Source organism: Zonotrichia albicollis, chromosome 19 (genome assembly GCF_047830755.1).
Source record: "Zonotrichia albicollis isolate bZonAlb1 chromosome 19, bZonAlb1.hap1, whole genome shotgun sequence".
NCBI lineage: Eukaryota > Metazoa > Chordata > Aves > Passeriformes > Passerellidae > Zonotrichia > Zonotrichia albicollis.
The window spans coordinates 3,919,985-3,946,693 of record NC_133837.1 but is presented as its reverse complement, the minus strand read 5'-3'; the positions used below and the strand labels follow the sequence as shown (position 1 = coordinate 3,946,693).

The window sequence follows — 26,709 nt, the reverse complement described above, 5'->3', positions numbered from 1 at the left end:
CAAATATCTGTTCTCTGATGAAAATCCAACTAACACAGCACAACTAAATCCTGCCTCCTTCTCCTTTGCAGAGCAGCAAGGGAATAACTATTTAAAATAGCTGCAGACTCCCTTCTGTCCCCAGGCTGACAATGCCCCACTCTCCTTGCAGGTGAACAACATGCCCATGATGGCTCTGGTGAACCCCGTGTACGACTGCCTGTTCCGGCTGGCACAGCCCGACAGCCTGCAGAAGGAGGAGGAGGTGAGTGCAGGGAGAGCTGCCCATGTGCCTGCTGTCCTGCCAAGGAGCTGTTAAAAGCACAGCCCTGGGGGTGCAGAGGAGCCTCCCCTGCTTTGTGCTCAGCCATCTGCTCTTCCTTCTGAAGGTGGACTGCTTGGTCCTGCAGCTGCACCGCATCGGCGAGCAGCTGGAGAAGATGAATTCCCAGCGGATGGACGAGCTCTTCTCCCTGCTCCGAGATGGTTTCCTCCTGCAGGAGGGGCTCAGCTCCCTGTCCCAGCTCCTGCTGCTGGAGATCATCGAGTTCCGGGCTGCTGAGTGGAAGATGACGGACGCTGCCCAGAAATATTATTACAGTGAAGTGACAGATTAACCTCCCGAGGCAGAGGAGTCCCCAGCACCTTCACCAGCAAGCTTTGTACCAGTTTGGAATTTTTCACATTAATTTTCTAGCACTCCCTGTAAATAGCATTTATACTGGCTAGAGCCTCTCTGCACCTCCTGTCAGATGCAGCTGGTGCTGGTCTGACTTTGGAGGTTCAGAGCAGTGGGAAGGGCACACTTTACCCAGCAAAGTTCTCCCACTGATTTTGTCTTAATATTGGGCTGCTGTCAGCAAAGGGCTCGGGAGGCTTGTAGTTCACACCAGCATTTTCTGTGAGTGTTAAAGAAAGCACAGTTTAGGCTGAGACCATTTTGGTTCACCCCAAAGCCAGCAGAGCTGTGGGAGGCAGCAGGGAAATGTCCCAGCTCAGGTTGTACCTGGTTCTCTGGGATGGGTCACAGATCACACCGTGGCCTCACAAACAGCTCAACCAAGTGCTTTTGTTCCCAGACTCCTTGCAGCAGGCTGGCTGCACCTGCATGCACACAACCTCTTCCACAGCCAGGAATACCTGCCACAGGGCAGCCTGCAACAGAAGAGGTCCCTGAGCACATCTAGGAACAGGTTTTATAGGTTTTATACAATAACTGTCACTATTTTCCAGAATTTGCAAGTTTCAGCTACGGTATATTTCTTATAAGAGTGGGAGAGGAAGAAATGAAACAAAATAGTCTATTGAAGGATTTTTTTCTAATAAAAGTTTTCCACTAACATATGCCCTGCTTTCTCCCTGCACAGCTGCTGAGCTCTGAGCAACACTGAAGGGTTGCTCCTGACTGAAGCCCTAAGGCTGAGATAACTTTGTTTGCTACAGTCTAGGGCCTCAGGGCTTTACACAACCAGAGGACCTGGAGAAACAAAGACAAAAGTCTAGAATCAGGAAACCTTTCCCATAAAACTGGTTTTATTTTGTCCACATTCCCATCAAATCTGTGCAGACCATGTTGCTGATGGCCAAAATCAAAAAGGGCCTTTTATTGCCTGTTGTACCAATCCCTGTGGAAAAGGATCCAACTCTGCTCTCAGCTCTGCAGCCAAAAACATTGCTGATTTGAAGAGCAGAGAGACTTTCAGATTTCAGATCCCCAGGAAACAGGTAAGTGAAAGATGGTTTTGTTTGGCATTGCTGTAAGAAAAACATCTAAGGCTTGTCTTCACAGGGAAGTGGTGATGAACTAACTGGAGCAGCCCCACTGAGGCTGGTAACTCAGACTCCCCTTCCCCCTTCCAAACAAGCACAAAGAAAAAGAACCTCGTGGGGATCGTGTGAGCTTTCCCTGGGTTAGAACAGAAGCTGCTGCAAGGGATGTTGCCCCTTGCCCTGTCCCAGGCTGGCAGCCTGGGGCTCTGCTCTCCAGGCCGTGGCAGCGTGTCCCACGCAGGGTCCCTACCACCAGCGGAAGTGGGCGTACGCCCGGTTGGCCTCTGCCATCTTGTGCAGGACGTGCTTCCTCTTGATGACGGGCCCCTCGTTGTTGAAGGCCTGGAGCAGCTCCTGGGAGAGCTTTTCTGGCATCAGTGTCCGGCGGTGCTTGTTCTCCCTGCACTCGGTGATCAGCCACTTCATGGCCAGGAAGCGCTTCCGGTTCTCCGTCAGCGGGACGGGCACCTGGGAAAGAAAGGGTTAAACGTGGCAGGAGTCAGCACCTGCTCCTCCCCAGCTGCCCCTGCAGGTGCTCACTGTGCTGCTCTGTGCAGCCAGACCTGCTCCCCACAGCTGAGCCCTGCCGGTTCTCCTGCTCTGTCCATAGGAACTGGCCACTGCCACCGACACGGAAACTCCGGCCTGTCTGGGAGCTGGGTCCAGGCTGGTTTGAGTCAGCAGAGATGGGAAATGTTGCCCCATTTCTGCACTGAATACAGAGAAGTCACAGAATCACAGCGTGGTTTGGGTTGGAAGGGACCTTAAAGATCATCTCATTCCAAATGCCTCTACCTCTACATCTCACCTCTCCTTCAGGCCCCAAGGGCTGCAGAGCCCATACTCAGAGACAGATTCTGCTCGTATTTTAAATATCCCACTGGATCTAGGTGACCCATTTTGCCATGCTGACCTGCCCCAGGGGTTTGGGACCTCTCCCCAAGCAATGTGGTGCAGTGGAAAGGATGGGACTGGTAGTCCAAAGACTACTAATTCTTTTGCTGCTGATCTCTGTCTCTTTGGAAAATAGTTGCTGTGCATTTCTCCTCACATCTAGTCAGAGAACCAGAGACTGCTACCAATTAATAGCTGGACTTGATTGATCTTAGAAGTCTTTTCCAACCTTAAGTGATTCTGTCACAGGGGAAAGCACAATACTCAGAGGTGGGGATCCTGATTTTGGACAGTTTCTAGGTGCTGTTTTATTCCAGATTGCAAAGTGGCTCTTTCCAAGGAGAGATAATCTTGAGCTCTTGGGGTGGAAACCAGTTCATTTGCCTCCCTAGCTAATTGCCTCACAACCAGATGTGCTCCCAGCCCCCTTTCACCTGGTAGGTTTTGCCTCCTCTGGTGATGTTGCTGAGCCCGATGATGGGCTGGCAGTTCTTGAGAGCCTGGTGGAAAATGACGTAGGGGTTGCATTCAATTGTCTCCTTCTCATTTTCTGGAGCTTTGTGGTACTTCTCCAGCTGCTTCCTTTTAATGGTCTCCAGAGTCTTGGAAGAAAGGCAAGAAACAAGACATACAAGGTAGATGGATTCTCCCACTCCATGAGGTTACATCACTTTTATGGGCACCCCGTTTTCACCTGAGCAGCTGGTCCACCAGCCCCAGAGGCAAAAGACCCACTGGGAATTCTTTAACTCAAGTTTTACTTCACCCTCTTCCAGCTCCTCAGTCTCTTTTATCAGTCACTGCATTTCGGGTGAGGGGGATGAGCAGCACAAACCTGGGCCAGGAGCCAGGGAAGGGCCGGGACAAAGTGGAGCCAGGAGTGGGGAGGGGTCTGTGCACTGAGCATCCTCCCTGCAGAGCCTGGGTGCTTTTCTGTAACCAGCAATCAGCAGTAAATTGGAAACATTTGGGCCAAATGTTTCCATTTCGAGGGAGTTCAGGGGTGGAAGAGCCCAGATGGGAAGGGCAGTTAATAGCAGGGGCTGTGGGTCAGAGCAGGCTCAAAGCTGTGCCCTTGTAGGTGACACATCTGTGGGACTTCAAGGGCAAGTCATACAGAGGGTAAGGCATGACAGAGAGCTGCAAAGATCTTTAGAGAAAATGATGCTTTTTAAGGGTATTCCCTGTGTTTATGCAGTACAAAAGAACACAGGGATAATGAAGGATGGAAACAGAAGGTTCTCCATGAAGCTGTCCCCTGCTGGTGTGTGAGCCAAGGAGGCTGGGGCAATGGACATTTTATCAAACCATTATTTGTCCATTGGACATTTTGGAATCATGCTGCAAGCAACGTGTGGCAGAGCAAAACACATCAGGACCACAGAGATGGACCACCTGAATTCTGGTAATTCCCAATTCCAGTGAGTTTGACATCCCAGCCTTCTATTTTGTCTAGTTTCAATATAATAGTGAGAAGAAACTTGAGTTCTTACCTGAGACATGAGGTTTCTGGCCAGCACTTTATTTCCACTCTTCATCATCATATTGGTGAATTTACTGTAAACACAAAGTCAGATAGGATCCATATGAATTCTGATTTTATCACCCACAGAAATAAGCCCCCTCACCCCCATCCCTCTGTGTTGTTCCCATGGTTAAGTGTGGGTGCTGCCAGATCTGCTGCAATTATCTCTAATCACAGCAGAACAATGGACTCGTTGATGGGATAAGAGTAACCCAGAATACAGGGATTGTGCTGTAACAAAAGGCAATGTGAAGCCAGCAGGTGAAGGGAGAAGAGGGCAGCACAGCTCCCAGGCATTTTTGGAGAGAGGAGGAGCTGCTGCTTTCTCTGACCTGATCATGGGGTCGCTGAAGACGGAACTGGACAGACTGGGAGGAGCAGCTTTGATGGGTCGAACAGCCTTAAGCTCCATTAGTTCCCTTTCCTCCTCCGTCAGCTCCTCTAAAGGTTTCTGATGCGATTCCTTTTTCACTTCTGGCTCCAGGTAGCTGGGGTTGTAGCGGCTCCATCTCACGGGCATTATCCTGCAAGGAGCAAGAGAGGCGGGGCTGTGACCCAGGGCACATGCTGTGGGGACAGGGATGCAGGCAGATGTGAACACGCCTCAGAAGGAGTGCCAGACGTGCGAGGCATCCCGTGGCAGTGGGGCGAGCAGCTCGGTGCGCGTTCTGTCCCTTTTGTCACCGTTCCTATGGTCAGGCACTGGAAGGGCTGCGCAGGCCCGGGGCCGTCACCGTCCCTGGAGCTGCTCAAGAGGCGTCTGCCCCTGGCGCTGGGTGATGTGGTTTAGGGATCAGAACGGCAATGCTGCGTGCACTGGATGACCTTAAAGGTCCAACCTTCCAGCCTCGACAGTTCTATGCCCGTATGACCCGGCAAAACAGGCGGGCGGCCTGGCCGCGTGCTGCCGGTGCGGCGCACACCCTCCCCTCACCCCTGGTGTGCTCCCGGCGAGCCGCCCGCAGCCTCCTCCCGCGCTGCCCGTGTTCCCGGGGTGGGGAGCAGCCCCCGGTCCCTGTCCCTGTCCCTGTCCCCGTCCCCGCTCACCGGGGCAGCCACGCCCGCAGCCGCCGGCCCAGCCCCGCCGCGCTGGGCGCCGCCATCTTCCCTGCGCGCGCCGCCGCGCGGGGCGGGGCCACTGTGGATAGGGGCGGAGTCACCGCTGGCTCCGCCCCCCTCGCGCGGCTCTCGCGCGGGCGGGGCGGGGCCCCGGGTCGCTCCGGCAACATGGCGGAGGCTGAGGGGGAGAGCCTGGAGTCGTGGCTGAGTGAGTACCGCGGGCGTGCGGGCACTGCCCGGCCCCCTCCGACCCCGGCACCGCTGCCCCCCGGCCCCTCAGCCCCTTCCCAGCGCCTCCCTGCAGCCTCCGCTCGCCCGACCCCGCCACCCCCCTCAGCCGGGCGGGAGCGCCGGGGCCGTCCCGGGGAGGCTGGGGGGGTGACAGCGCCCTGGGGACGGGCTGGCACAGCCCCCCGGGCACGGGGGAGTTTCGGCACACCGGGCACGGGGCTCGGCAGCCGGGGATGCGGCGTCCCGGGGGAAGAGCCGGGGCCTCCCCTCCCGGCGGTCCGCCCGGTTCGGGGCGCGGCCGGGGCCGGTGGCAGCTCCCCGCGGGAGCCGGGGCACCGGGCAGGTCTGCGGCTCGGCCCCTGCCAGGCTGCTGCTTTTTCTTGTCCGGAAAGAGTCCTGGTCCGCGTCTGTCCCTCCCGTCTCTTCCCTTGCCTGGGTTGTGGCCCGTGGAGTGTACAGCCTGAGTGCTGTTCATGAGGTTCAGAATTGTGGGGGTTCCCAGATGAATTAATTTATTCATGTGTTACACAACTGTGATGTTCAAGCAGACAAATCCTGCTTTATGCCTGGCTGCAGTTTCAGGGTAGTTGTGGACATCCATTCCGTGCAGGCTGGAATGTATCAAACCCCTTTGTCAGGCTAAGGTGCCCTAAAGGTTGGAGGGGACGAACCCCCGTTGGTGTGGATGCCCAGCCCCTGCTGAGCGTCCCCTGCCTGTGTGTCTGTCCCATGGCATTCGGGCTCTGGCTGTACAGAACACAGGGATATGATTCCTGAACAAATCAGTCATAACTGTAATTGTTTTTTATATATTCTACACACAGGAGCTCCTGCTGCTGTCCCTGGGAGGCCATGCTGCACATCATAGCCTGTTGCCTAAGATTTTCTTCTCCTTTTTTTAATAGTTATTTGTTTGATTATGGCAGCAAGCGAAGTTCCAAGTAGTCAGGTACTGGGCAAACAGCAGATGGTCATTACCCCAAATACCTCAGACTGCAAAACCTGTTACCCTTGGAGCTATCCTTCCATAAACAAGATTACTCCTTCTTTCTTGGTATTTTTATATAAAATTCAAACATGTACATGCTGTCATGGTCTGTTATCCGAGTTACTGGCTGAAAGATGTTTTCATCCATTCTCAATTTAGCTCAATCCCTTCTGTCCCCTTACGGATTTTGCTCCTCCTCTGAACTCCCACAAATTGTCAATATCTTTTGTTGTAGCCAGTGAGACACAAGAAGGAACACCCACATCCCTTCCTTGCAATATTTCTCTGAGGAGAGCTGACTCACCCAGTTCAGTTTGTGTGTGAAAATGTCTCTAGTAGGAAGGATATTTTGGGTTGTATAGCCTGGAATGCTTCCTGACTGCTTGTTTTCTGGGGATATTTTTTAATTGAGGAAGTTAAGGGAGAGGCGACGTGTCCTTGGCCAAGGGGCTACAGGGAAGAGTTACAAAGGCCTTACTCACTGTGAGAAGCATTGCAGCGAGCCTGATTGCAGCGGGGCACACATTTTTCAAGCCTTGAGTGCTGCCGTCAGATTTAGGAGGATGCTTTTCTGCCAGGTCACTGCTACAGGGATCGCTGTGCTGGGGCTGGATCGCCCCTCCCATCGCAGGGAGCGGAGCCGTGGGGCCGGGCGGGCAGGGCGGCTGCAGCTCCCGGCTCTCCCTGCCCTCCCGAGGGGTTCTGTGCTCATGGCAAAGCCGTGTCTAATGCCAGCCTTGAGGATGTGCCATGCCCGAGGGGTTCTGTGATCCTGGCAAAGCCGTGTCTAATGCCAGCCTTGAGGATGTGCCATGCCCGAGGGGTTTCTGTGATCCTGGCAAAGCCACGGCTGATGCCAGCCTTGAGGATGTGCCATGCCCGAGGGGTTTCTGTGCTCATGGCAAAGCTGTGTCTAATGCCAGCCTTGAGGATGTGCCATGCCCGAGGGGTTTCTGTGATCGTGGCAAAGCCACGGCTGATGCCAGCCTTGAGGATGTGCCCTGCCCTCCCGAGGGGTTCTGTGATCCTGGCAAAGCCGTGTCTAATGCCAGCCTTGAGGATGTGCCATGCCCGAGGGGTTCTGTGCTCATGGCAAAGCTGTGGCTGATGCCAACCTTGAGGATGTGCCATGCCCGAGGGGTTTCTGTGCTCATGGCAAAGCCACGGCTGATGCCAGCCTTGAGGATGTGCCATGCTGTACCCCCCTAAGGGAACAGCTCAGCAGCACAGCCAACTTCCCAGCCACGGGGAGATGGAGAATTTCTGACTGAAAATGTTCCATTTTTTTTTCCCGTGGTGGTGTGCAGCTTCCTGCTGCCCTGCCTCTGGCATCAGGTGGAGTCACAGAGCCATGAAGTAACATCATCCTCGTGTCCTGCTGCTGCAGCAAGATCTGCGCCTCAGCCTGGGATGATCTGGCATCCTCTGCATGTCCTGCCTCATTCCAGGCAGCTGGGGTGAGAGAAGGTGATCCTTCCTGTCCCCTCCTGGCAGGCAGGCTCTGCCTCTGCTCTGAGCTGAAACACAAGAAGGTTAGGAGATAATGCCAGCTGTACAAACACAACTGGAGCCTTTGACTCCAATGCTGCTTTTTCTGCTGCATCCAAAAAGAAGCTTCTTGTACCCTGCTCATGTCAGGCTAAGGCAGCGTTCCACTGTGGAACAGACGAGATGTAAATGGATAAAATATTATAACTGTCTCAATTTCTTTTTTCCTTTGTTTGTCTGGCTCAATGTTCTTTTCTGCCCAGGACTGCAGAGTCTGATTGTTAAACTGGACATGCCTGGGCTGGGAATCACAGGCTAAGCCTGACCTGGGGAAACTCTTTGTTGGGTGGCTTTTGGCTCATTTCAGTAGAGAAATGAGCCCAGAGATCAGGAGCATTCGTTACCAGCCAGTAAATGGTCTCTGGTTCTCTTCATTCCAGCTGCTCTGTGGTCCCCTGCCTTCCAGTATGGTTTCTCTCTAGGGAAAACAAACACCTTTGTTTCATATCTAATTATTAATCTGAATGTTGTCTCATTAGCATTCAGTCTGGCAGAGCACCTGAGGGCTGAGAGGCTCTGGTACTCAGGGTGGGTGTGAAGCAGCTTTGTTTGTCCTGAGCACATTTTAAACAAAAGCTGAAAACTGAGGTAGAAGTGGTGGCAGGACCGGGGCAGTGCCAAGACTTCAGATTGTTAGTTTAGAGTCATGTGGTTGCCAGTGTGAAATGGGATTTTCAGGAGGGGACCAGGTGGACAAGTGTCTATGGAAGCAAATAACTGGTACCAAATGGGCCTTGGTTGCAGTTTCAACAGAAAAGCCAAAGACTTGATGTTCCAGAGCACCAACTCTTCATCCTGGACTGAACCCTTTCACATTGAAGCATATTTGTAAGGCAGCACACACGAGCTCCTTGCCCACATTTTGAGCATTCTGCATAAAAAGAGAGGATTGTAAGTCCCAACTCGATAGATGTGACACAGCTTGCTGCAGGTGGAGTGAGGGGATTCCTCTGTGCTGGGACTGGGGACAGCTGTCCCTACACCCTGGTGTGTTGTGTCATGCAAACACATCAATCTCCAGAGCCAGGGCAGGACTTGTGATCAAGCTCATTAACTTTTATGAGCCAAGGTTTCATATGGAGGTTTTATGGATGTTAGAAATAGGAAAACTCTTCATGTGGAACAGCGCTTCCCTTTGGCAGTCACTCTCTCCTCCTGAGACTTCACTGTCTTTGTGTGAGAGCTTTTGCAGAAAAAACTTAGATGAGTCTGAGAGCATGAAATAATCCAGTATCATTGCAAAACGTTTTTGGAACAGCTTTAAAATTAACACTTTGAACATAAAAAACTTGGTTACATTTTCCTGTTTGTACCACATAATTTTCCTAATTTCAGGATGTGCATCCATCAAAGTCCAGTTGGTTGTGTGTCCTTATCTGTTTGTGCTCCTCCTGCATTTATTAAGTAAGTTCCCTTAATTCCAGCCAGGAACTGAGTGGTTTTTGTTCTGGGCCTGCTGAGCACAAGAGGTGCTTGGGAGCACCAAACCATCACAGTGTGTTTGACTTGCATGAAGAGGCTTTACATTGTTGTAAGTCCATGGTTTCATGATGGTGTTCATCAGTTGCAAATGTGGTGATAAGGTTTAGGTGCCACGTGTTTGGAACAGTGTTTGGCTCTGCAGAAGTTGTCTTTTAAACTGAGCTTGCCTTGAATCTCTTAAGACCAGCCTGGTAGCTTAGTGAGTTCTACAGGATGTTATCTTGCAGTCATTCCTCCCTCACTGCTGTCTTCTGCTCATCTCGGGTGCCATGGAGGTCAGCAGTGGGCCCAGAGATTCATTCACCAGTAGGATATTTTACCATGCCATCCATGGAAACATTCACTTGCTTTACAAATGCCATTCAGCGAGGAGGAAAACCTGAGCAAGCCGTGCAGGATGGGCACAGCAGGAGAGCTCAGGTGCACTGGGAAAGGGAGGGTTTGGAGTAGATGCCTGACAGCTGTTTAGCTGTCTCTGGAAAGGTAAAAGGATATGTTTTAATGATGATAAAAAGTGACACTTGGTAAAGCAGCATGTGTTTGTTTTGTTATGCTTCCCTCTGAGATGAAAGTACAGAAATGCGTGCTGGTTTTTTTTCTGCCCTTCATCCCCTGCTCTGTACTACCTGACTAAGCAATATTTAATTTCCTAAACCTCTTTCCATTATATTAAAAATTTTAGGAAGGTTTCTTGAAGGCCAGCTCTTAGATATATAGAGACAGGTACAGTACATTATTCCTTCCCTTACAAGAAAGAAAAACCATTATGTCTGGTCATCTTTGCTGCAAAATTAGGTTAAAGCAGGAATGTGATCTGCTGTAAATTCATTGCTGCATCAGGGTTCAGTAAATACCTGGAGAAGATGCACTGAGAAGCAAAGAGGTGCTGATGGCCCGACTGCTCTGCAATCAGTGAGGTCCTGCTGCTCCAGGGAGGATCCTTCAGGAGCCTGAAACAGCCCTGTCAGTGAAGTGTTGATCCCTGAGCTTCTGCATGTTGGATTTGAGTTCCTGATCAGGTGCAGGCTGCAGTGTTTATTACCTGCAAGAAGAACTCAATGTATAATAATAAATTTCAGTTCACAAATGCCAGGCATCAATCAGAGCAGCTGGCACTCCAAAGGCAAGTGCTAATGCTAAGTGACTGATATTAAACATCTGATCTTCCAGCTCTTCCTTCTGCAGAATTCCCAGGGAATACAAAAATAATTTCATATGTAGAAAGTGTGAGGGTTTAACCTTTAAAGAATTTATTGTTACAGCCAGGTAGAAAGAGACAGCATTTCAGGCAGAGGAAACTGAGCTGAAGTATTTTATTCTGTGCTCTCATTTAAGGATATGAGAATAGCCTGTCTCTAAACACTTGGGATTTGGCCACCTGTTTTCTTTGGAAATAATGGATGTTTGGATGTCTCAACTTGGACACACCCATTTCCCTGAACAGACATACCATGTGTGAACTTCTTTCTCCTTTGTTAGAGCTGGCAGTGGATGTCAGATGCTTTTCTCTAGGAAATGTGTGACCTTTTACACTGTTTCTTCTCTTGATTGATAATATGTTCTCTTTCCCTTGCCAAAGATAAAGCCACCAACCCATCCAACAGGCAAGAAGACTGGGAATACATCATTGGATTCTGTGACCAGATCAACAAAGAACTTGAAGGGTGGGTGTCCCAAACTGCTCTAGACTTAATAAATAAATGTTCACAGTTTAAAGTGTGAAATTCCATTATCAAACATTTACAATTTTTTATATATACTGATATCACAAGGAGGAGCTGGCTGCAACAGAGAGAAGATGCTGCCTCTCCTGTGAAAGGCAGCATGGCTAATCCAGACTGAGCACTGGGAAACTGGGAATTCTGAATCTGCTTTAATTTCAGGTTCAGCACCTCCAGGGTTCTCATCTGGCCAAAACTATTCCATTTGCCAGTCTGTAAAATGGGGTTATCACTGATAATGCTGGCAGAGCTTCATATGTTTAAAATCTTTACTTGCAAGACACTTTGTTTAAACAGCAGAATTTGTGAAAATGTTAAAGTCCTCCCTGGTGTTTACCTGTTCTGTTCTAGGCCTCAGATAGCTGTGAGACTCCTGGCTCATAAAATCCAGTCACCACAGGAATGGGAGGCAGTGCAAGCCTTGACAGTAGGTATTGCTTACCCCTGAATCCAGGCATGTGCCCCATTGCCTCACCTGGCTGGGGTGGAGGGCTCAGGGTGTGTCCATGGGGTCAGCTGGGCTGAGAGGGAGTGGGAGGGAAGGGAGCACAGTTCATCCCTTAACTGTCCAGAAACAGCTCTGGGTTAGTTTGAGCTGCTTTCCTTTATCTTCAGGCAAGATTGGTGTTTATTGTTGAGGCCAAGTGCTGAGATAACACAGACCCAGATGCACCTGGATGAGGGTGTGCCATCCCTAAAGATGGGAGATGGATGCCTGCATGGAGCAGGAGTATTGTCTCACTGACAGGGGCCCTTACCTCCCCTCTAAGCAGAACACACACTGTTACTGTAGGATTTTTCTCTTTGCTTTCAGCCCCTGTTTCTGTTCCTTGAACGCAGGTGCTGGAAGCTTGCATGAAGAATTGTGGGAGAAGATTTCATAATGAAGTTGGAAAGTTTCGCTTTTTAAATGAGTTAATAAAAGTTGTGTCTCCAAAGGTTAGTCCCTGAGTGTGACAGCTGTAGCTGCTTTTTGTTTGACCTCTGTAAGCTACAGACAGCATCCAAAATATTTGCAGTGTTCTCTTTGGCTCATTGCACTTATTAGTCTATATTCAAGGGCATTTGTTAGCTAAGCTCTTGTTGTTTGGGGGATTTTTATGCCTTACTAAATCTCTCAGGAAGCTGTACTGAATTGCTATCACTGTACAGTCTCTGGGCTGTTCTAATCCTTCAGGTAACTCTAAAGGGCTTCTAAAACTTGGGCTGTGTTGTTTTAAGAAATGAAATTCCAGTGATTGTGGAAGAGAAATGTGATGCAGAGGTTAACACAAGAGGTTTGACAGCACACCATGGAGTTCTAGTCCTCATTGTGCTGACTTGCTGTGTAGAGTGCCAGGCTAAGTCCCTCAGCATTCATGATGAGTTTAATGTGCTGAAAATCTTCCCTATGGCATGATTGATGCAGCAATGCATTCCCAAATTCTCTCCCATAAGACAGAGGAGGGGGTGGTTCTCTGTACTGCTGTAATTTTTAAAATAGCAAAATCCTGGAGCCAGCAGAACAGCTGCTTTTTCTTTTGCTGAAGGTAATCACAAAGCTTCTCTTCACTGTTATTTCAAATCTATTAGAGGAGCACCTTTTCCTCCTAATGAGATGTACCTTAGACTTGGATCATACACCTCTGAATGTATTTCACTGAGCTTCCACAGAGCTTTATTTTTAGAAAGAAATTAAGAACATGAAGAATTTGCATCTTTTTTTCCCACACTTAGTACCTGGGGGACCGAGTCTCAGAGAAGGTGAAGTCCAAAGTGATTGAATTGCTGTACAGCTGGACTGTGGCATTGCCAGAGGAATCCAAAATCAAGGATGCCTACTACATGCTCAAGAGACAAGGTAGGGAGGCAGCTGCTCGCTCATGCATTCTCTCCAGCCTGGGCTTTGAGCAAGAGTGTCACAAAATATACAGCTTTTAATTAAATGGGATCAAGACAAGCTCTGAGGGGAGATAGAACAAGGGAGAAATTCTCTGAAAAGCTTTTCATTATATGTAAATGCCTTGGGCAGGGTTGAGTTGGCTCAGTTAACTAAATTAGTGAAATACCTTGCAAAGACTTTTGTTTTGGTTTGAAGGGCCTTTTCTGAGTTCTTTTTTTTTTTATGGAAGTAGTTATTAGATTATTTGAACAAGTCTAATTTAAAGTGAAATAAGGGCTTCCAAGTAGCTTTTTGTGTTCTTTTAGCTAAATGGCTTTGCAGCTGTTCCTTTAGTTCAGCTGACACACATTTTTTGTGTAGGCACAGTGGAAAAAACTCAGTAGCTTCACAAGAAAAATAGATTCCATGAAAGCTCTGGAAACCATCCTGTCTTATTAGGACACACATACTGGAAGTCATAACTGTCCCTTGCAGCACTGTGGGTGGATAAACTAAAGGGGCTGAAAATGGTTCCTTCCCTTCAGAGGCAGAGTTTATCTCATGTTGTGGGGTTGGGAGAGCATCCAGGTGAAGTCAGCCTGGGGATGTGGATGTGTTGTTCACTGGACAGATGTGTGTTGGGAGTGCCTGTGTGCCCTGCCTGCTGTGAGTGTGTGTGCTGACCCACAGGATCCCTTTCTGCTTCCAGGGATTGTCATGTTTGATCCTGTGATTCCTGCAGACAGAACTCTGATTCCTTCCCCACCGCCTCGTCCCAAGAACCCAGTGTTTGATGATGAGGAGAAATCCAAGGTACAGTGAAGGCTTGTGACAAAATCACTAATGTGAAGTGATTACTCAGTGCACATTTAGAATAAGGAAGCAAAGTATAATAATGTGGCTTTTATTTTGGGGGGGATGATCTGTACTTTTGCAGGGTTCACTGCTTTGTCCATTTGCTTAACCCAAAGTTCCAGTTAAGACCTTGTCTGTGTTACCATTATGGGGTTACTTATGTTAAAGTGCCATCCTACTGAAGTACTGGAGAGCAGAGAATGTTTCACACACAGGAGGAAAAATAATGTATGGAAGAAATAACTATCTAGTGCCAGAAGTCACTGAGATGTCACAGAATATGTCCTGTGTAAAAGCAGGAATGCAGCAACTCAGATAATAAACTCTAAATGACTCCTGCTGAAGTCCCTGTAACTATGGAAGCTATGTGAGCTTTGTAACACTGGGCTGTTTCCCTTTTCCCCTGAATTGTTCATATGGAGTCCTTTTCTTTTGCTCAAGGGTCTTTATTTGTTTCCTGACTATAATTTTCTTGTCTTTCAGCTCCTAGCCAAGCTGCTGAAAAGCAAAAACCCAGATGATTTACAAGAGGCCAACAAACTTATAAAATCCATGGTAAAAGAGGTAAGAAATTCCTGTAGGATTGGTCCAGGTAAGCAGTCTGCTTTCCAGGTTTTAAGCAGTTTGACTTCAAATGGTGGAGGGCTTAGGATTTGGTCTCTGGCTTGTACCTAGGAGATGTTTGTGTCACAGAAATGTGATGTTTGTGTCTACAGTTGGTGTCTCTGGTGGATGATGGGGCAGGAATTGAATGTCTCTTGTAAATAACCACATTCCCATCACTCAAGGTGGGATTTCATATCAAGGTTTGGTGGGAGCATTGTGGTACCACCCCTGGATGCTGAGGACTGAGTCACTGGACTGGTTTTTCTCACAAACAAGTTCATGGAAACACCTTCCTGTTTGCAGAGCTGTGCTGCATCCACCCATGGCAGCCATTCCAATCTCTGGAGTCCAGGAAATGACTCACTGGGATTCTGGCAAATAAAAGGATACCTTCTGGACTGTAGTGGTTGTATAGGTTACCAAGATACTTCATTCAAGCTCCTCTTGTCCCCAGGGCAGATTCTCCTACGTCTTCAGTTGAAATCTCCAGTCAGAGATGGGTGGACATTTTCCACCAGAGTGTGCTTGTTGTTCCTAGTAAATGTTTTGCCTCAAACACCTCTCTTTTGTTAAGTGGCATCAAGTGAACAAAAAAAAAAAATCTTCTGAAAAGGTCAGAAAGAAACTTCTTGGAACTTTTTTAGTGGTGTAATAGTACATTGAAGTCTATCTAATGAGACTTTTTGGAAACACGGGGTTGCCTGTAATTTCAGAATGGTGGTGAAAAGACAATAAAATAAACAAAGCTTCGCATGAATGAAGAAGGGTTTTGTTTCCTTTTTTCTGGCTTAATCTTTAATAGTAGTTACTTGACACATTGGCAGATAATATCTGTGTTTGTGTTGCTGTGAGCTTTCAGAAGGAAACTCATCCTTTCTGTCTGTGCTTTCCACCCTGAAGGACGAGGCTCGGATCCAGAAGGTGACAAAGCGCATGCACACACTGGAGGAGGTCAACAACAACGTGAAGCTGCTGAATGAGATGCTGGTTCATTACAGCAAAGAGGACTCATCAGAGGCTGACAAGGAGCTCATGAAGGTGGGTCTGAGCTGCTCCTTCTTCCCAGCAGTCCTGGAGTCAGTCCTTTCGTACAGACTTGAGTTTTGCAGAGAATTACAAACACTGCAGTAAAATGGAGAGCAGTGGTGAGAAACAGGAGCAGTTGCTGCAAACAGCAGGCAAGAAAATATCCATGATTTTAGTGCTTTCACCAGAAGACTGGGTGGGGAGTAGCTCCATTTCATCTGTGTGTGAAGTGAGGTGCAGCTGTTCTGCAGAGGTGCAGCTTGGCAGAACCTGCAGTTTGTAATTCTGGATCCTGTAAGGGCACACAGCTAGCAGGTCATAACTATTGCAGCACTGTGGATGAACAAACTAAAGGCTAAATGGGGCAGAAAATAGTCCCTCCCCTTCAGAGGAAAAGTTTTAGCTTGTGTTTCAGGCTTAGGAGGACATCAGTGAAAATCAAAACGATCACCAGGGATGACTTGGTAGGCCCAGAGCCTTTAAGAATTGCACATTATCTTATTAAAAAAATCAAACCCACTTATTTTTAACAACAAAGTCTTTAAAGAGTGGTAAGAAACGTGTTTGTTTCTGTGAACCATTTTGTTACTGCCACCTTTCTGCTGTGTGGCTGCAGACTCAGTAGTGGTTGCAGCACAATTGAAGCCTAATTGCTGAAGCATGATTCTGCTTTTTTAGTGACTGCTGTACAAGGAAGGAACATGTCTTTTGGATTAGAACTTGACCACAGGTGCTGATGTGAGGGAGGACTGAGAAATGTGGTGGCAATGCAGGTTGTGTTAGCCCAGGCTCACGTAATGCTGCTGAGCATTGTGAGCTGGGCACAGAGGCCACCCTGGCTGTGCAGCCACACTGGCACAACCAGCATACTGAGCCTGCTCTGTTCTGGGGGTCACTCTGTGCTGGCTGGTGCTGCTGGCAGTGGCTCCTTGTCCGATTTTCGGCTGTTTGAAGGGCCTGGAAAGGCCCGGGGTGGCCTTGGGGCAGCCGCGTTTCAAAGGACGAGAAGAGGCTTCAGTTCTTTTCTCGGTCTCGGTGTTTATTAATTGTTTATCTAAAAGATTTTCTCTGGGCCCGACAGAGCTCTGCTCAGCAGCCAGCCATGAGCACACTCCCTGCCCTCCGGGCGGTCACCTATCTTTATACCCAAAGTTACGTATACAATATTTATCATTTTTCCCCAATACCTTTCACCCTTATTGCCCAGTGCACTTTTAGTAATGACCAATCCCAAAGTGCCACCATCACCACAGAAGATGGAGGAGAAGAAGAAGAAGAAGGACAGGACACGCCCCAATTCCTCCATCTTACTTCTCTAAACCCCCCTGTACAGAAATCCTAAACCCTGTGTCTCACTCTCTAATTAACCAATCCCTTCACCATTCACCCCGGTGAAACCCTCCTATCCTCATACAGGTGTTGTCTCCTGTGTAGGATCAAAGTCCAGCCACCAGACACTTCTGGAACATTCCAGGACTCCCGGGCCCCCCAAGGGTGGTCTCGGTGACACCTCAGTCCTGAGGTGCTGAGATCCCACAGCTCCTGGCTGGTGAAACCCTCTGTCCTAATCTGTCTTTCAGGAGCTCTACGAAAGGTGTGAAACCAAAAGACGAACACTGTTCAAGCTGGCCAGTGAGACAGAGGATAATGACAGCAGTTTGGGTAAACTAAAATTTTTCCTTTTTAATTGCTTTTGTGGTCCTTGCCTTTGTAAGGGTTCAGCTATAAAGTCATTTCCTCACTGTGGGTTCCTGTTGCTTTAATAAAGGACAGGCCTTCTGTCTTTGTGCTTATCATTTCAGTTCAGCCTAGTTCAGGCTGGGACTGGACAGTACAGTTGGTTCAGGGGGATGGAGCAGTGATGGGGGACAGCTGCTGCTCTGGGAGCAGTGATGGGGGACAGCTGCTGCTTTGGGAGGGGAAGGGAGTTGCTGTGGGGAACAACCTTGGGCTCATTTTTTCCTCGGTACTGCAATGTGTGTGGAGCTAGAAAAGGTCAGGGTATTGCTTATAAAAATGTGGCACAGGCAGAGTGATGGAGCTCATAGCAAAATATTCATGGGTTTTCTTGCTGATTATTTAGCTGAAGACTGAGCACTCTCAGCATTAGTGGGAACAAAGTGACTAAAGCCTTGGAGGTCATTTTTATCTCTCTTGTAGGGGATATTCTGCAGGCCAGTGACAATTTATCACGTGTGATAAATTCTTATAAAAAAATAATAGAAGGGCAAGTGATGAATGGTGAAGTGGATCTCCCTGGGATGTCTGTAGTGGAAGGTGAGTTCCTGGGAAGCCATTTGTTTAATTTTTGAATCCTGCAATTCTAAGTGTTTTGAGCAATGTTTCCTGTTCTGTTAAAGTAGCTTTTGATGGTTCTTGTGGCCAACAGTTTGTGAATCAGAGGGGAACAAGAAGGCTTCTGAGCAGTGAATAAACAATTCTGGACAGGAGCAGCAGTGCTGCAGGTTTGCATTCTCCATTGCTCAGTCCATATTATTGAGACCTTTGATGACATCAGTAGCAAACCTCCATGTGAGCACTTTGTGTGGCTGGAAGTTCTCAGACATTTTCCTCCCCACATTTGTCCTGTTTCTTAATGGTAATGTGTAAGAAGAAGATAATTTAATCAAAAACATTTTATCAAACAAGAGCTGAAGAGTAGGAGCTGGACCAGGGAGCCTTTTCCTGGTTTTGCAAGTAATTCCAATTTGTGAATTCAGGCCAGTTGCCCATTTCACACTTGAACTTCCCCGTTGAAAGCTCTGGACATGAATGTGACAGAATTACCACTTGAAACTCAAACATTTTTGCTGCTGCCTGGCAGCATCTTACAGGGACAAGACTGTTCTAAATATGAAGATTGGGATGGTATGAATTTCCTTCAGCTTTCCAGATCTCTGATAACCTCTGTTTATTATAATGCTGTAGGATCTCCCAAAGCTTCATCTGAGTTCAAAAGATTTTTGAAGAGATCACGAATTTCATCCTTTTAAGTATCTGTGTTGATTTACATAGTCCAGACAGCAAATATCCTTTCTCTGTTACAGAGATCCATAAGCCATGCTCAGATGAGGATCTCTCTGCTAATTTCTTGCACACACTGGGTTTGCTCTGAGCCTTTTGCCTTTTTTCCTAGTAGTGTTTTTCTCCTGTCTGCTGCAGGGAGTAACTCCACCAACAATCTCAACACCCTGATCGACCTGGCAGGACTGGACGTCAGCAGCGCGCCGCCGCCTCCGCTGCCCCCCAGGAGCCTGGCAGCCGCCCCCGGCCCAGCCCCCGGCCCAGCTGAGATCCCCATCCTCCCTCCTCCTCCCCAGGCCTTCGTGCCCCCACGCAGCCAGGCAGAAACAGCACCTGCTCAGCAGGGCAGCACGAGCAGCTCCCTGTCCTTGCTGGATGAGGAGCTCCTGTGCTTGGGTAAGCTGCTGAGGGGCCTGCAAAAGGGCTGCTCAGTGCATCCTAAGAAAGGCTACTTTTGTGTTCTCCGTGTTCCTGGGTTCCAGGGAATGCTCCCGCAACTCCTCCAACAGAATGGAGGCTGCATGGTCTCATTAACCTTTTAAGCTCAGGGCAGGGGAAGGGGAGGGGACAGGTGAGCCACCAACCAGGTGAAAGGGGCAGGGTCTCAAGGGACTGGGGACACCTATCCAATGTCCCCCAGGCCTGAGGGACCAACCACACAACGCCTTGCTGGAATCTTAAGCCTGATTGACAGGGCACACTCAGCAAGGGGGCGAGGGGGAAGGGAGAGAGGCATAGGCACACCTGGGAAGGGACCCGGAAGTTTAAAACAGGACATTGCAACACACTGCAACACCCTTGCATCATTCTGAGTATGAGCCCTGGTCAGTGAGTCAGTATTAAAATCTTCCCAGAGCTGGCTGCAAGAAAATAACTGCTTAGTGCAATTGAAGTTTGATCTCTGGGGCTGCTGGGACATGCTGTGTGTACAGGCTACAGTTTGGGACAGATGAAGCCCTGATTGTGGGGTTGTGCTAAGGAGAAGGTGCCTCAGAAGGGCCGTGCATAGGAGCCTGCAGGATGCCTGTCTGTGGAGCTCAGGTGTGAACAGCAGAAGGCAATGCTAATCAGGATGGGTTAGAAGAGCAGAGTGCAGGGCATGACTGTTGGCTGCTGGTGCTGTCAGTCTCTTCCTCATCACAGACTTGCAGTCCATCTCGGTGTTTCATCAGGTTCTTGGGCTCTGGAAGAGCTGAATGAAGTTTTGGTGGTACTGAAACAGCAGCCAAGGAATTAACACTGAATTCATTTTCTCCTTCTGCTGTTTTTCCCTTCAGGCCTGAATGACCCAGCCCCTGCAGCAGGGAAGGAGACCTCAGAGAACAACCAGTGGAGCATGTTTGAGGTACAAAGGAGGAGTCTCAGGGAAGGGGAGGGAGGGAGAGACTGATGTTATGGGAGGTCTCACGATACACTGTCACCTTGGAAAAGCATGTGATCTCACACACAGGCAAAGGGGCAGCCTGGCTTAGCCCCAAAATGTGGGATAGCTGTGTTTAAGCAGAGTAGGTATCCCTGAACCTGGCTTTCTCAGTGTCCCATCTGTCCCCATGATGTTAGTCCTTGCTTTGCTTAAATTACAGATCAGATGTAGCCCTGACTTAGGCCACAGACTTTGCTGCTTGTCACCCAGAACCTGCTTTTGTGGTAAACCTCTGTCTCTCTGTAAGAGAGCAGTGCCATCTCTGCACCAGCAGTGAGTTAGAGCATCTGCCTGTCCTCTCTTCCAGAATGAGCAGTTGGACCTGGATTTCTTTAATCCGAAGATGGTGACTGTTGCTTGCAACCCTGCAGGGAACCCCCTTCTCCATCCCACGTCACAGAGCACCTGTGGGACATCAGCCACGCTGCCTTCTGCCTTCCCAGCCTCCCAGCCTGCTCCCAGCATCCCGGCCCCAAACTCAGCACCGTTTGTATTTCCTGCTGTGCCAGCTGCCCCTGCAGGGCCTCCTAAGAATATTCCAGCTGCTCCTGGGTTCTTCAGCTCGTCTGTGGGGGGCAATATGTCACATAAGATGGATGCATTGGGACAACTCCTTGAAGAAGCCAAAGGGTAACCAAAAGTCCTGACTTTGCTTTGGCTCTGCAGTTAAAAGCCAAGCTCACTGCAGGGCCAGATTCTGAGGGTGACTTTCAATTCTCTGCTTTGGTAGAAATGTGGGATTGGGATTTTTCTTCTCAGAGGTTTCAGTTTACAAACTAATATGAGTTTCCCTCCTCTGGGAGGGAAAGGCAGGCAGAGCACACAGCTGTACTGTTGCCTGATCTAGAGGTGTGGTGTGAAGGACAATTAGCTGTTAAGGTACAAGAAGCCCCATTTCCTTCCTGGCTTAGAGAAGTGACCCCAACCTGACCACCACCCTTGTCCTTGTAGATCTCATGTGAGGCTGTGCAGAGTCACAGACTGCAGCCTGACTCCAGGCTGCTGCTTTGTCCTTGTGTTAAGCTGTTACCTCTGGGTATTGGTGAAATTCCTGCTTCCCTTCCAGCTCCATTCACCATGGCTTTTCTGTCTCTCCTGCAGGAGTGCCACCCAAGGCATGGTGACACCTTCAGTGTTCCCTGGGGTGACTTTGCCAAGCACTGTCAGCCCTGCCCCATTAGCAGCACCTGCAGGGCTGGCAGCCACTGCCTCTGGGGCCCCTCCAGCTCCCTTCCCAAGCAGCTGCCCTGCTGGATCAGGAAGCCCTCTCTTCCAGCCAACATCATTCCAGCAGCAAGGCAGTCCCATGAAAGCACCTGAAATTTCTTTGGCCAATGTCCACGTTCCCCTGGAATCCATTAAACCCAGTAAGTATTTCAGGCTTTTCACTTTGCTCTGGAGAGTTTTAAAGGCAAAGCTTCTTGTCAAATTTCATGAAATAGAGAGAAGGGATGAGCAGCTCCAGCTGAACATGCTGATCACCTGGTGCTGCCTTACTGGAATATGAATCCCAATATTACCAGGTAGATTGTGCCTGGGCCAGTCTGACCCTCGCTGCTGGGCCAAAGGTGGCAGCTGTGGTGTTTCACCCCAGAGACACCTTTAGCTTGCTGGAGGTTGCAGCTGGGCAGTGAGCAAGCCAGGCTTGGTAGGAACTCCATTTACCTCAGGAGGGAAGGCTTCAGGCTGTGGTGAGGAGGAAGGAGACGGATTCTGTCGGAGGGTTGATATCCAGAGCTTTATTCCATGGTCACAGAGGTCTGAATCGTGGTAACAGCTCCAACAGAATCCCGAGCACATGGTCTGATTGACCTTTTGAGCTCCCCGGGGAGGGGGAGGGAAGGGGCAGGTGAGCCACCAACCAGGTGGGAGGGGCAGGGTCTCAGGGGAGGATGACACCCAGACAGGCCAATGACCTCGTGGCATAGGGGCATCTTTTGAACTTGCCCAACCTCACAAAGACATTCCTGGAATGTTAAGCCTGATTGACAGAACTCACTCAGCAAGGGGGCGAGGGGGAAAGAGGAAGAGAGGTATTGGCACACCTGGGGAAGGGACACGGAAGTTTAAAACAGGATATTACAACACACTGCAACAACATCTGCCTCAGCCCTTGTGCTGCAGCACAGACCTGCATGCTGTCCCTTCTCCCCCTGCCAGGCAGTGCCCTGCCCGTGACAGCCTACGACAAGAACGGGTTCCGGATCCTGCTGCACTTTGCCCGGGAGTGCCCGCCCGGCCGCTCGGACGTGCTGGTGGTGGTGGTGTCCATGCTGAACACGGCGCCGCTGCCCGTCAGGAACATCGTGCTGCAGGCGGCCGTGCCCAAGGTAGGGACACTGCAGCCAGGGAGGCCTGGGCTTGGGACAGCCTGCTCTGACCTTCCCACAGGCTCTGCTTGTGGGGATACCAGTTATTGGTTTCTCTGGGTCTGGATTGAAGGCACTTGACACAGTAATTCATGTTCAGACTCAAGTGTTTATTATTTCTTATCAGTAAAACAGTCTCACTACTGTGAGTTTGGCAGCTTTTCATTAGAAGGCACAAAATGGCCAACAATCTCTTGGTACAAGGTCTTTTAAGACTAAATTATCCAATTGAGAGCTGACACCTGGATTATTTTCCCCTTTAACCCAATAACTGATCCCAAAGAGCTGCAATGGGGACTTTTCCACCCAATTACAAAATGCCACCCAAACCCATGAAGAAGAAGGAAGAAGGAGCATGAAGAAGAAACCCAGGATGACACCCTGTGCCCTCCATCTTGCTTCCATCCACAACACACTAAAAATCCCAAAACCTCAATTTCTCACCAAGTGATCCACCTACACTACTCTCTATAATCTATTTCACACTTTTGTGGATTCCAGTTTATCTTGAAGTCTAGGAAACTCTTCATGAATGAGGGTCAAAGTCAGTGCTGCCCTGGGGGTCAGGGCAGACAGAGAAATATTCCCAGTGCCTTTGGCTTCCACAGTGCTCTTTCCAGAACCCAAAGGTTCTTGTCAGAGGCAGAAAACACTGAGCAGGATAAGTCAAGATCTGCTTGTTCCTATTTTGTTTTGCAGGCTGGGCTGGCTCTTGTTCCCTCATTCTCACTTGTGGGTTGATTCTCTTCCGTTTGGATATGGACTGTTGTGCCCCCAGCCTGTGCATGCATCCTTCATTGTCCCCAGGGCAGGAGATCATCCCTGAGGTTCTGCTCTCTATTTCATTTGCAGTCCATGAAGGTGAAGCTGCAGCCACCCTCTGGCACTGAGCTGTCTCCGTTCAATCCCATCCAGCCACCAGCTGCCATCACCCAGGTCATGCTTCTGGCAAATCCTGCCAAGGTGAGAGGGGCTCTGGGATTTATCCTGCTCTCTTCAGACAAGTTTGATATCAGCTGAACTCTGTGGAGGGGTGGGACCAAATATTTGAGCAGCTACAGCTGTTTGTTCCTAAAAGTTTGGACTTGATGATCTTGGAGGTCTTTTCCAACCTGAATTATCTGTGATTCTAATGTGCCCTCCAGAAGTGGTTACTATGGAATGTTGGTGCTGCAGTTCAGGGCTAGAGGAGGCTCTTCCCAACAGTCTTGGCAGGGAGAGGCATGAGAAGGGGCAGTGTACTTCTTCCAGGCAAAGGGCAAGGATCATGTCAGGCTCAGCTTTAAAGGGAAGCAAAGCTGCATCAGCAGTTTGACTCTCCTGTGCACTGAACATGCCTGGCTTTGCTGATAATTAGATCAATGCTAAGTTAACTGGTGCTGTAGCAGTACTTTTGATGAACCAGCAGGCAAATGTCAGATCTTGTCTGTTCCATCATTCTCTGTGACCAGGGACACAATGGGGTTGACACTTCCCTTTCTGCTGATGATGCTAGGAGCATCTGAGAAGATGTTTTTCCTTGCTGTAGTCACTCATTCAGTCAGCCAGCTCTGCAAGCACAAAGCTGAAGGACTTTCTAATTGTTTGACAAATTTAAATGTTTATACTTGAGAATTACAATGAAAGTGCCCTTCAAGTATCAGCTGAAATCTCAGATAAAAGGGTGAATGTCAGAGGGATTTAGTGATTGTTTAAAAAAATTTTGTGGCTTGATTGAAGGGCTGCTTCCATCTCATGCTTACTGTATCACAAGGCATTTTTCAGAGCAGGAACTGTTTTATCTTCCTCCACATGATGAGGAATGTAATTTTTGGAACTTTTCCAGCAGCAGTCTTGAGAGCGCAGCTGAGCAACTGGCCATGTCTGTGCATGCTTTTCTCCTTCTGCTCCATGCTAAGCAGTAAAGTTTTTTGGTATGAAAAGTGTAAGGTGAATAACTCAGGTTTGTAAATAGCTGAACTCAGTGAACTTAACCTGAACCCTCCTGCCCCTGCTCTGTACAACAGAATCCTTGTGCTCTCTGTAGAGCTGTAACAGGGAAGTGTTTTGTTCAGGGCTGTTGAGCTGGGACTGTTCTCACATTGCTTTTGGGTTTTGTCTTTCCTGCAGGAGAAGGTGAGGCTGAGGTACAGACTGACGTTCACCCTGGGAGATCAGCCCAGCACAGAAGTGGGTGAGGTGGATCAGTTTCCCCCGGTGGAGCAGTGGGGGAATCTATGACCTTAGGACACTGCCAGAGACTGTGACAGGACCAGGGCAGGATCCCACAGGACTGGAACGGATGTGCCGTGGGGAGGGACACACATGCTATCCACTGGTGATGTTCAGCTTTGTTTACATGTCCTGACCACTCTGCTTGTAGCTTTAGTCCAGAATGTTGTGCCCCACGTTTGAAGGGGCCCTGGAACACTTCTGCCAAGCATGAACTGAGAGGCAGCCAGCCACAGGCGCTGCTGGCTGCTTTTACTTTGACCTCTGGGTGAATCTGGTTCTATCTTCCACTCTATTAAACTTGAAGTTATTGTATTTTGAGGGAAGACCTGTCAGCAGAAGGGGATTTAGGTGGCTTTTCCTGCACTGCTGTCCAGAGCTGCCGCCAGGCTGTGGGGTGATGATGCCGCGAGCTCAGCGCAGAGCCCTGCCAGGCCCTCCCTGGGCCTGTGACCTCCCTGTGCCACACGGGCCCGTGAGCATGCTGACAATAATGCTGCTCCACGAGGGAATGCTTCCTTTTTTACACTGAAACAGCACTTAGCTCCCTTCCCCCTCTCCTGCTTCATTCCCAAGGGCCCGTGTAAGCAGCCCCTCGCTCCGTGTGTGCCATACTGCTCTACCTTTACTTGTTCTATTTATTTTATGCTGCTGGCTGCCACCCTGGGGCATCCATTTGGGGCAGCTGGTGCTGAGTTTTGTCTGCAAATGGTTACACTGGTTATTTTTTTGCTTTCATTGCATTCCATAGCGTGGGGAAAAGAGGAAATGGATAGTGAGGAGGAAGGAGGGCTGGAGGGTATTGGTCAGTATTGGAGGAGGACAGCACCTGGAGCACAGAATTGTCTTTACAATCACTGGTCAGGGCAAGTGACTGAATCCAGGGGTAAGGAGAGATGCCTCTCGTGTCCCCTCATGCAGGCAGTGTTACTGGTATAGTCAAATACTGTGTTTTATTGAGCTGAGTACAATGACCTACAAGATGTAAATAATCCAGCCATAGAGTATTAAAACAGAACAAGCAGGCAGAGAAAGGAAGAGGCTCCTCTGGGCTGTGATGGGGCATGTGCTGGGTTAATGCCCCATTTTCTTTGTTCCCTGTATTAAGTGGCAAAGTGCAATTGTCCCCACAAAGGGGAAAAGAGTTTTGCTGGACATCAGTGCTAACAGAAGAGCTGATCCCTTAGCTGCAACCTCCTAGAAATAAGGTTTAAATCACCACAACTTGGTTCCAGCAGCCCCTTCTTTTTTCTCAGTTTCCAGTCTCAAGCAGTGCCTCGGTGAGCCCTGACAGACTGTTGTAAATTAATGGGGGCTTTTAACACCCATTGACACGAACACAGAGAGGTGCCTGCTCAGTCCTTGGACACTCAGCTCTGCATTTCCAGCAGGGCTGTCAGCTCTTCTCAAACGTGGAGTGGGAGCAGCACAGAGAAAAGCAGTACAGAGGCTCCTGCCTCGTGTAGGAAAACTCCACAGAACATGATGCTGGAATGAATGGTGGCTGTAAAACCATTGCTGCAAACACAGCTTGCAGTTATTCATAGTTGAATTTTCTTTACTATGCTGCAGAGTAAAAATCCCTATAAATGAAAAAATGGGATTCACAAGCCTCAGGCCCTCATCAGAGGCACCAGGCAGCTGCAGGAACCCCTGAAGGTGGAATTCAGGCTTGTCCTGGTCTGAAGCCTGTGGAGATCTCAGCCTTGTCAGCTCCTGGTGCAGAAGCCAGGGGAGAGGGGTGGGTTGTTTGGATACTAAAGAAAGTTGTTTGAAATTGATGGATTGGGAGATAATGGACAAGGAGAGAATTCTTTCTGCCTCAGACACGTTCTTGCCAGCACTTTAGACACAGTAGGCGTGGGGACAGTGCCTGGGTGGTGTGTCCTGAGGAGCAGGGTCGCTGCTTCCCTGCATGTGGATCTCACTGTGACCTGGAGGAAGGCAGGAGAGCACAGGTGCTTTCAGCAGCAGCAGCCACCCAGACATGGACACACAGTCCTGCTGCTTTGGAAATTAAACCATGAATGTTCCTTGTCTGTAGGGTGAGGTTCCTGCTTCATCCCCAGCAGTCCTACCTGTACATACATCTCCAATGCATTTGTGCTGCTGCATGTTGAATAAATCATTTTCCCTA

The 26,709-nt window shown here is 49.2% G+C and overlaps 3 protein-coding genes across 3 annotated transcripts in view; 2 read left to right on the top strand and 1 right to left on the bottom strand.

Moving 5' to 3' along the window:
* MIF4GD (MIF4G domain containing) overlaps positions 1–1,731 on the top strand; it is a 5,140-nt gene extending 3,409 nt beyond the window's left edge. Inside the window, exons 5-6 of the mRNA XM_074554784.1 lie at positions 152–244; positions 369–1,731. Of these exons, the coding sequence (XP_074410885.1) occupies positions 152–244; positions 369–596 (321 nt within the window). The 3' untranslated portion in view covers positions 597–1,731. The remainder of the gene's footprint in view (positions 1–151; positions 245–368) is intronic.
* MRPS7 (mitochondrial ribosomal protein S7) lies at positions 1,495–5,344 on the bottom strand. The gene is made up of 5 exons (XM_074554783.1): positions 5,216–5,344; positions 4,501–4,692; positions 4,137–4,200; positions 3,078–3,245; positions 1,495–2,217 (listed from the first exon to the last, which is right to left on the bottom strand). Exons 1-5 carry the CDS (start codon positions 5,269–5,271, stop codon positions 1,996–1,998), a joined length of 702 nt encoding a protein of 233 aa, XP_074410884.1. The 5' UTR covers positions 5,272–5,344; the 3' UTR covers positions 1,495–1,995.
* On the top strand, positions 5,297–26,709 carry GGA3 (golgi associated, gamma adaptin ear containing, ARF binding protein 3). The gene is made up of 17 exons (XM_074554779.1): positions 5,297–5,435; positions 11,056–11,140; positions 11,549–11,624; positions 12,038–12,136; positions 12,914–13,037; positions 13,768–13,871; positions 14,397–14,477; positions 15,420–15,557; positions 17,126–17,207; positions 17,706–17,822; positions 18,708–18,965; positions 19,847–19,914; positions 20,300–20,622; positions 21,094–21,359; positions 22,153–22,322; positions 23,214–23,324; positions 24,471–26,709. Exons 1-17 carry the CDS (start codon positions 5,396–5,398, stop codon positions 24,579–24,581), a joined length of 2,253 nt encoding a protein of 750 aa, XP_074410880.1. The 5' UTR covers positions 5,297–5,395; the 3' UTR covers positions 24,582–26,709.

Excerpts from the sequence above, each read along its gene's own strand:
- MRPS7 (XM_074554783.1), bottom strand. The coding sequence starts at position 5,271 with ATGGCGGCGCCCAGCGCGGCGGGGCTGGGCCGGCGGCTGCGGGCGTGG. Across the intron at positions 4,693-5,215 it reads CTGCGGGCGTGGCTGCCCCG|GATAATGCCCGTGAGATGGA; the intron begins GTGAGCGGGGAC and ends TGCTCCTTGCAG. Across the intron at positions 3,246-4,136 it reads CCAGAAACCTCATGTCTCAG|ACTCTGGAGACCATTAAAAG; the intron begins GTAAGAACTCAA and ends CTTTCTTCCAAG.
- GGA3 (XM_074554779.1), top strand. The coding sequence starts at position 5,396 with ATGGCGGAGGCTGAGGGGGAGAGCCTGGAGTCGTGGCTGA. Across the intron at positions 11,141-11,548 it reads ATCAACAAAGAACTTGAAGG|GCCTCAGATAGCTGTGAGAC; the intron begins GTGGGTGTCCCA and ends GTTCTGTTCTAG. Across the intron at positions 19,915-20,299 it reads ACCAGTGGAGCATGTTTGAG|AATGAGCAGTTGGACCTGGA; the intron begins GTACAAAGGAGG and ends CCTCTCTTCCAG.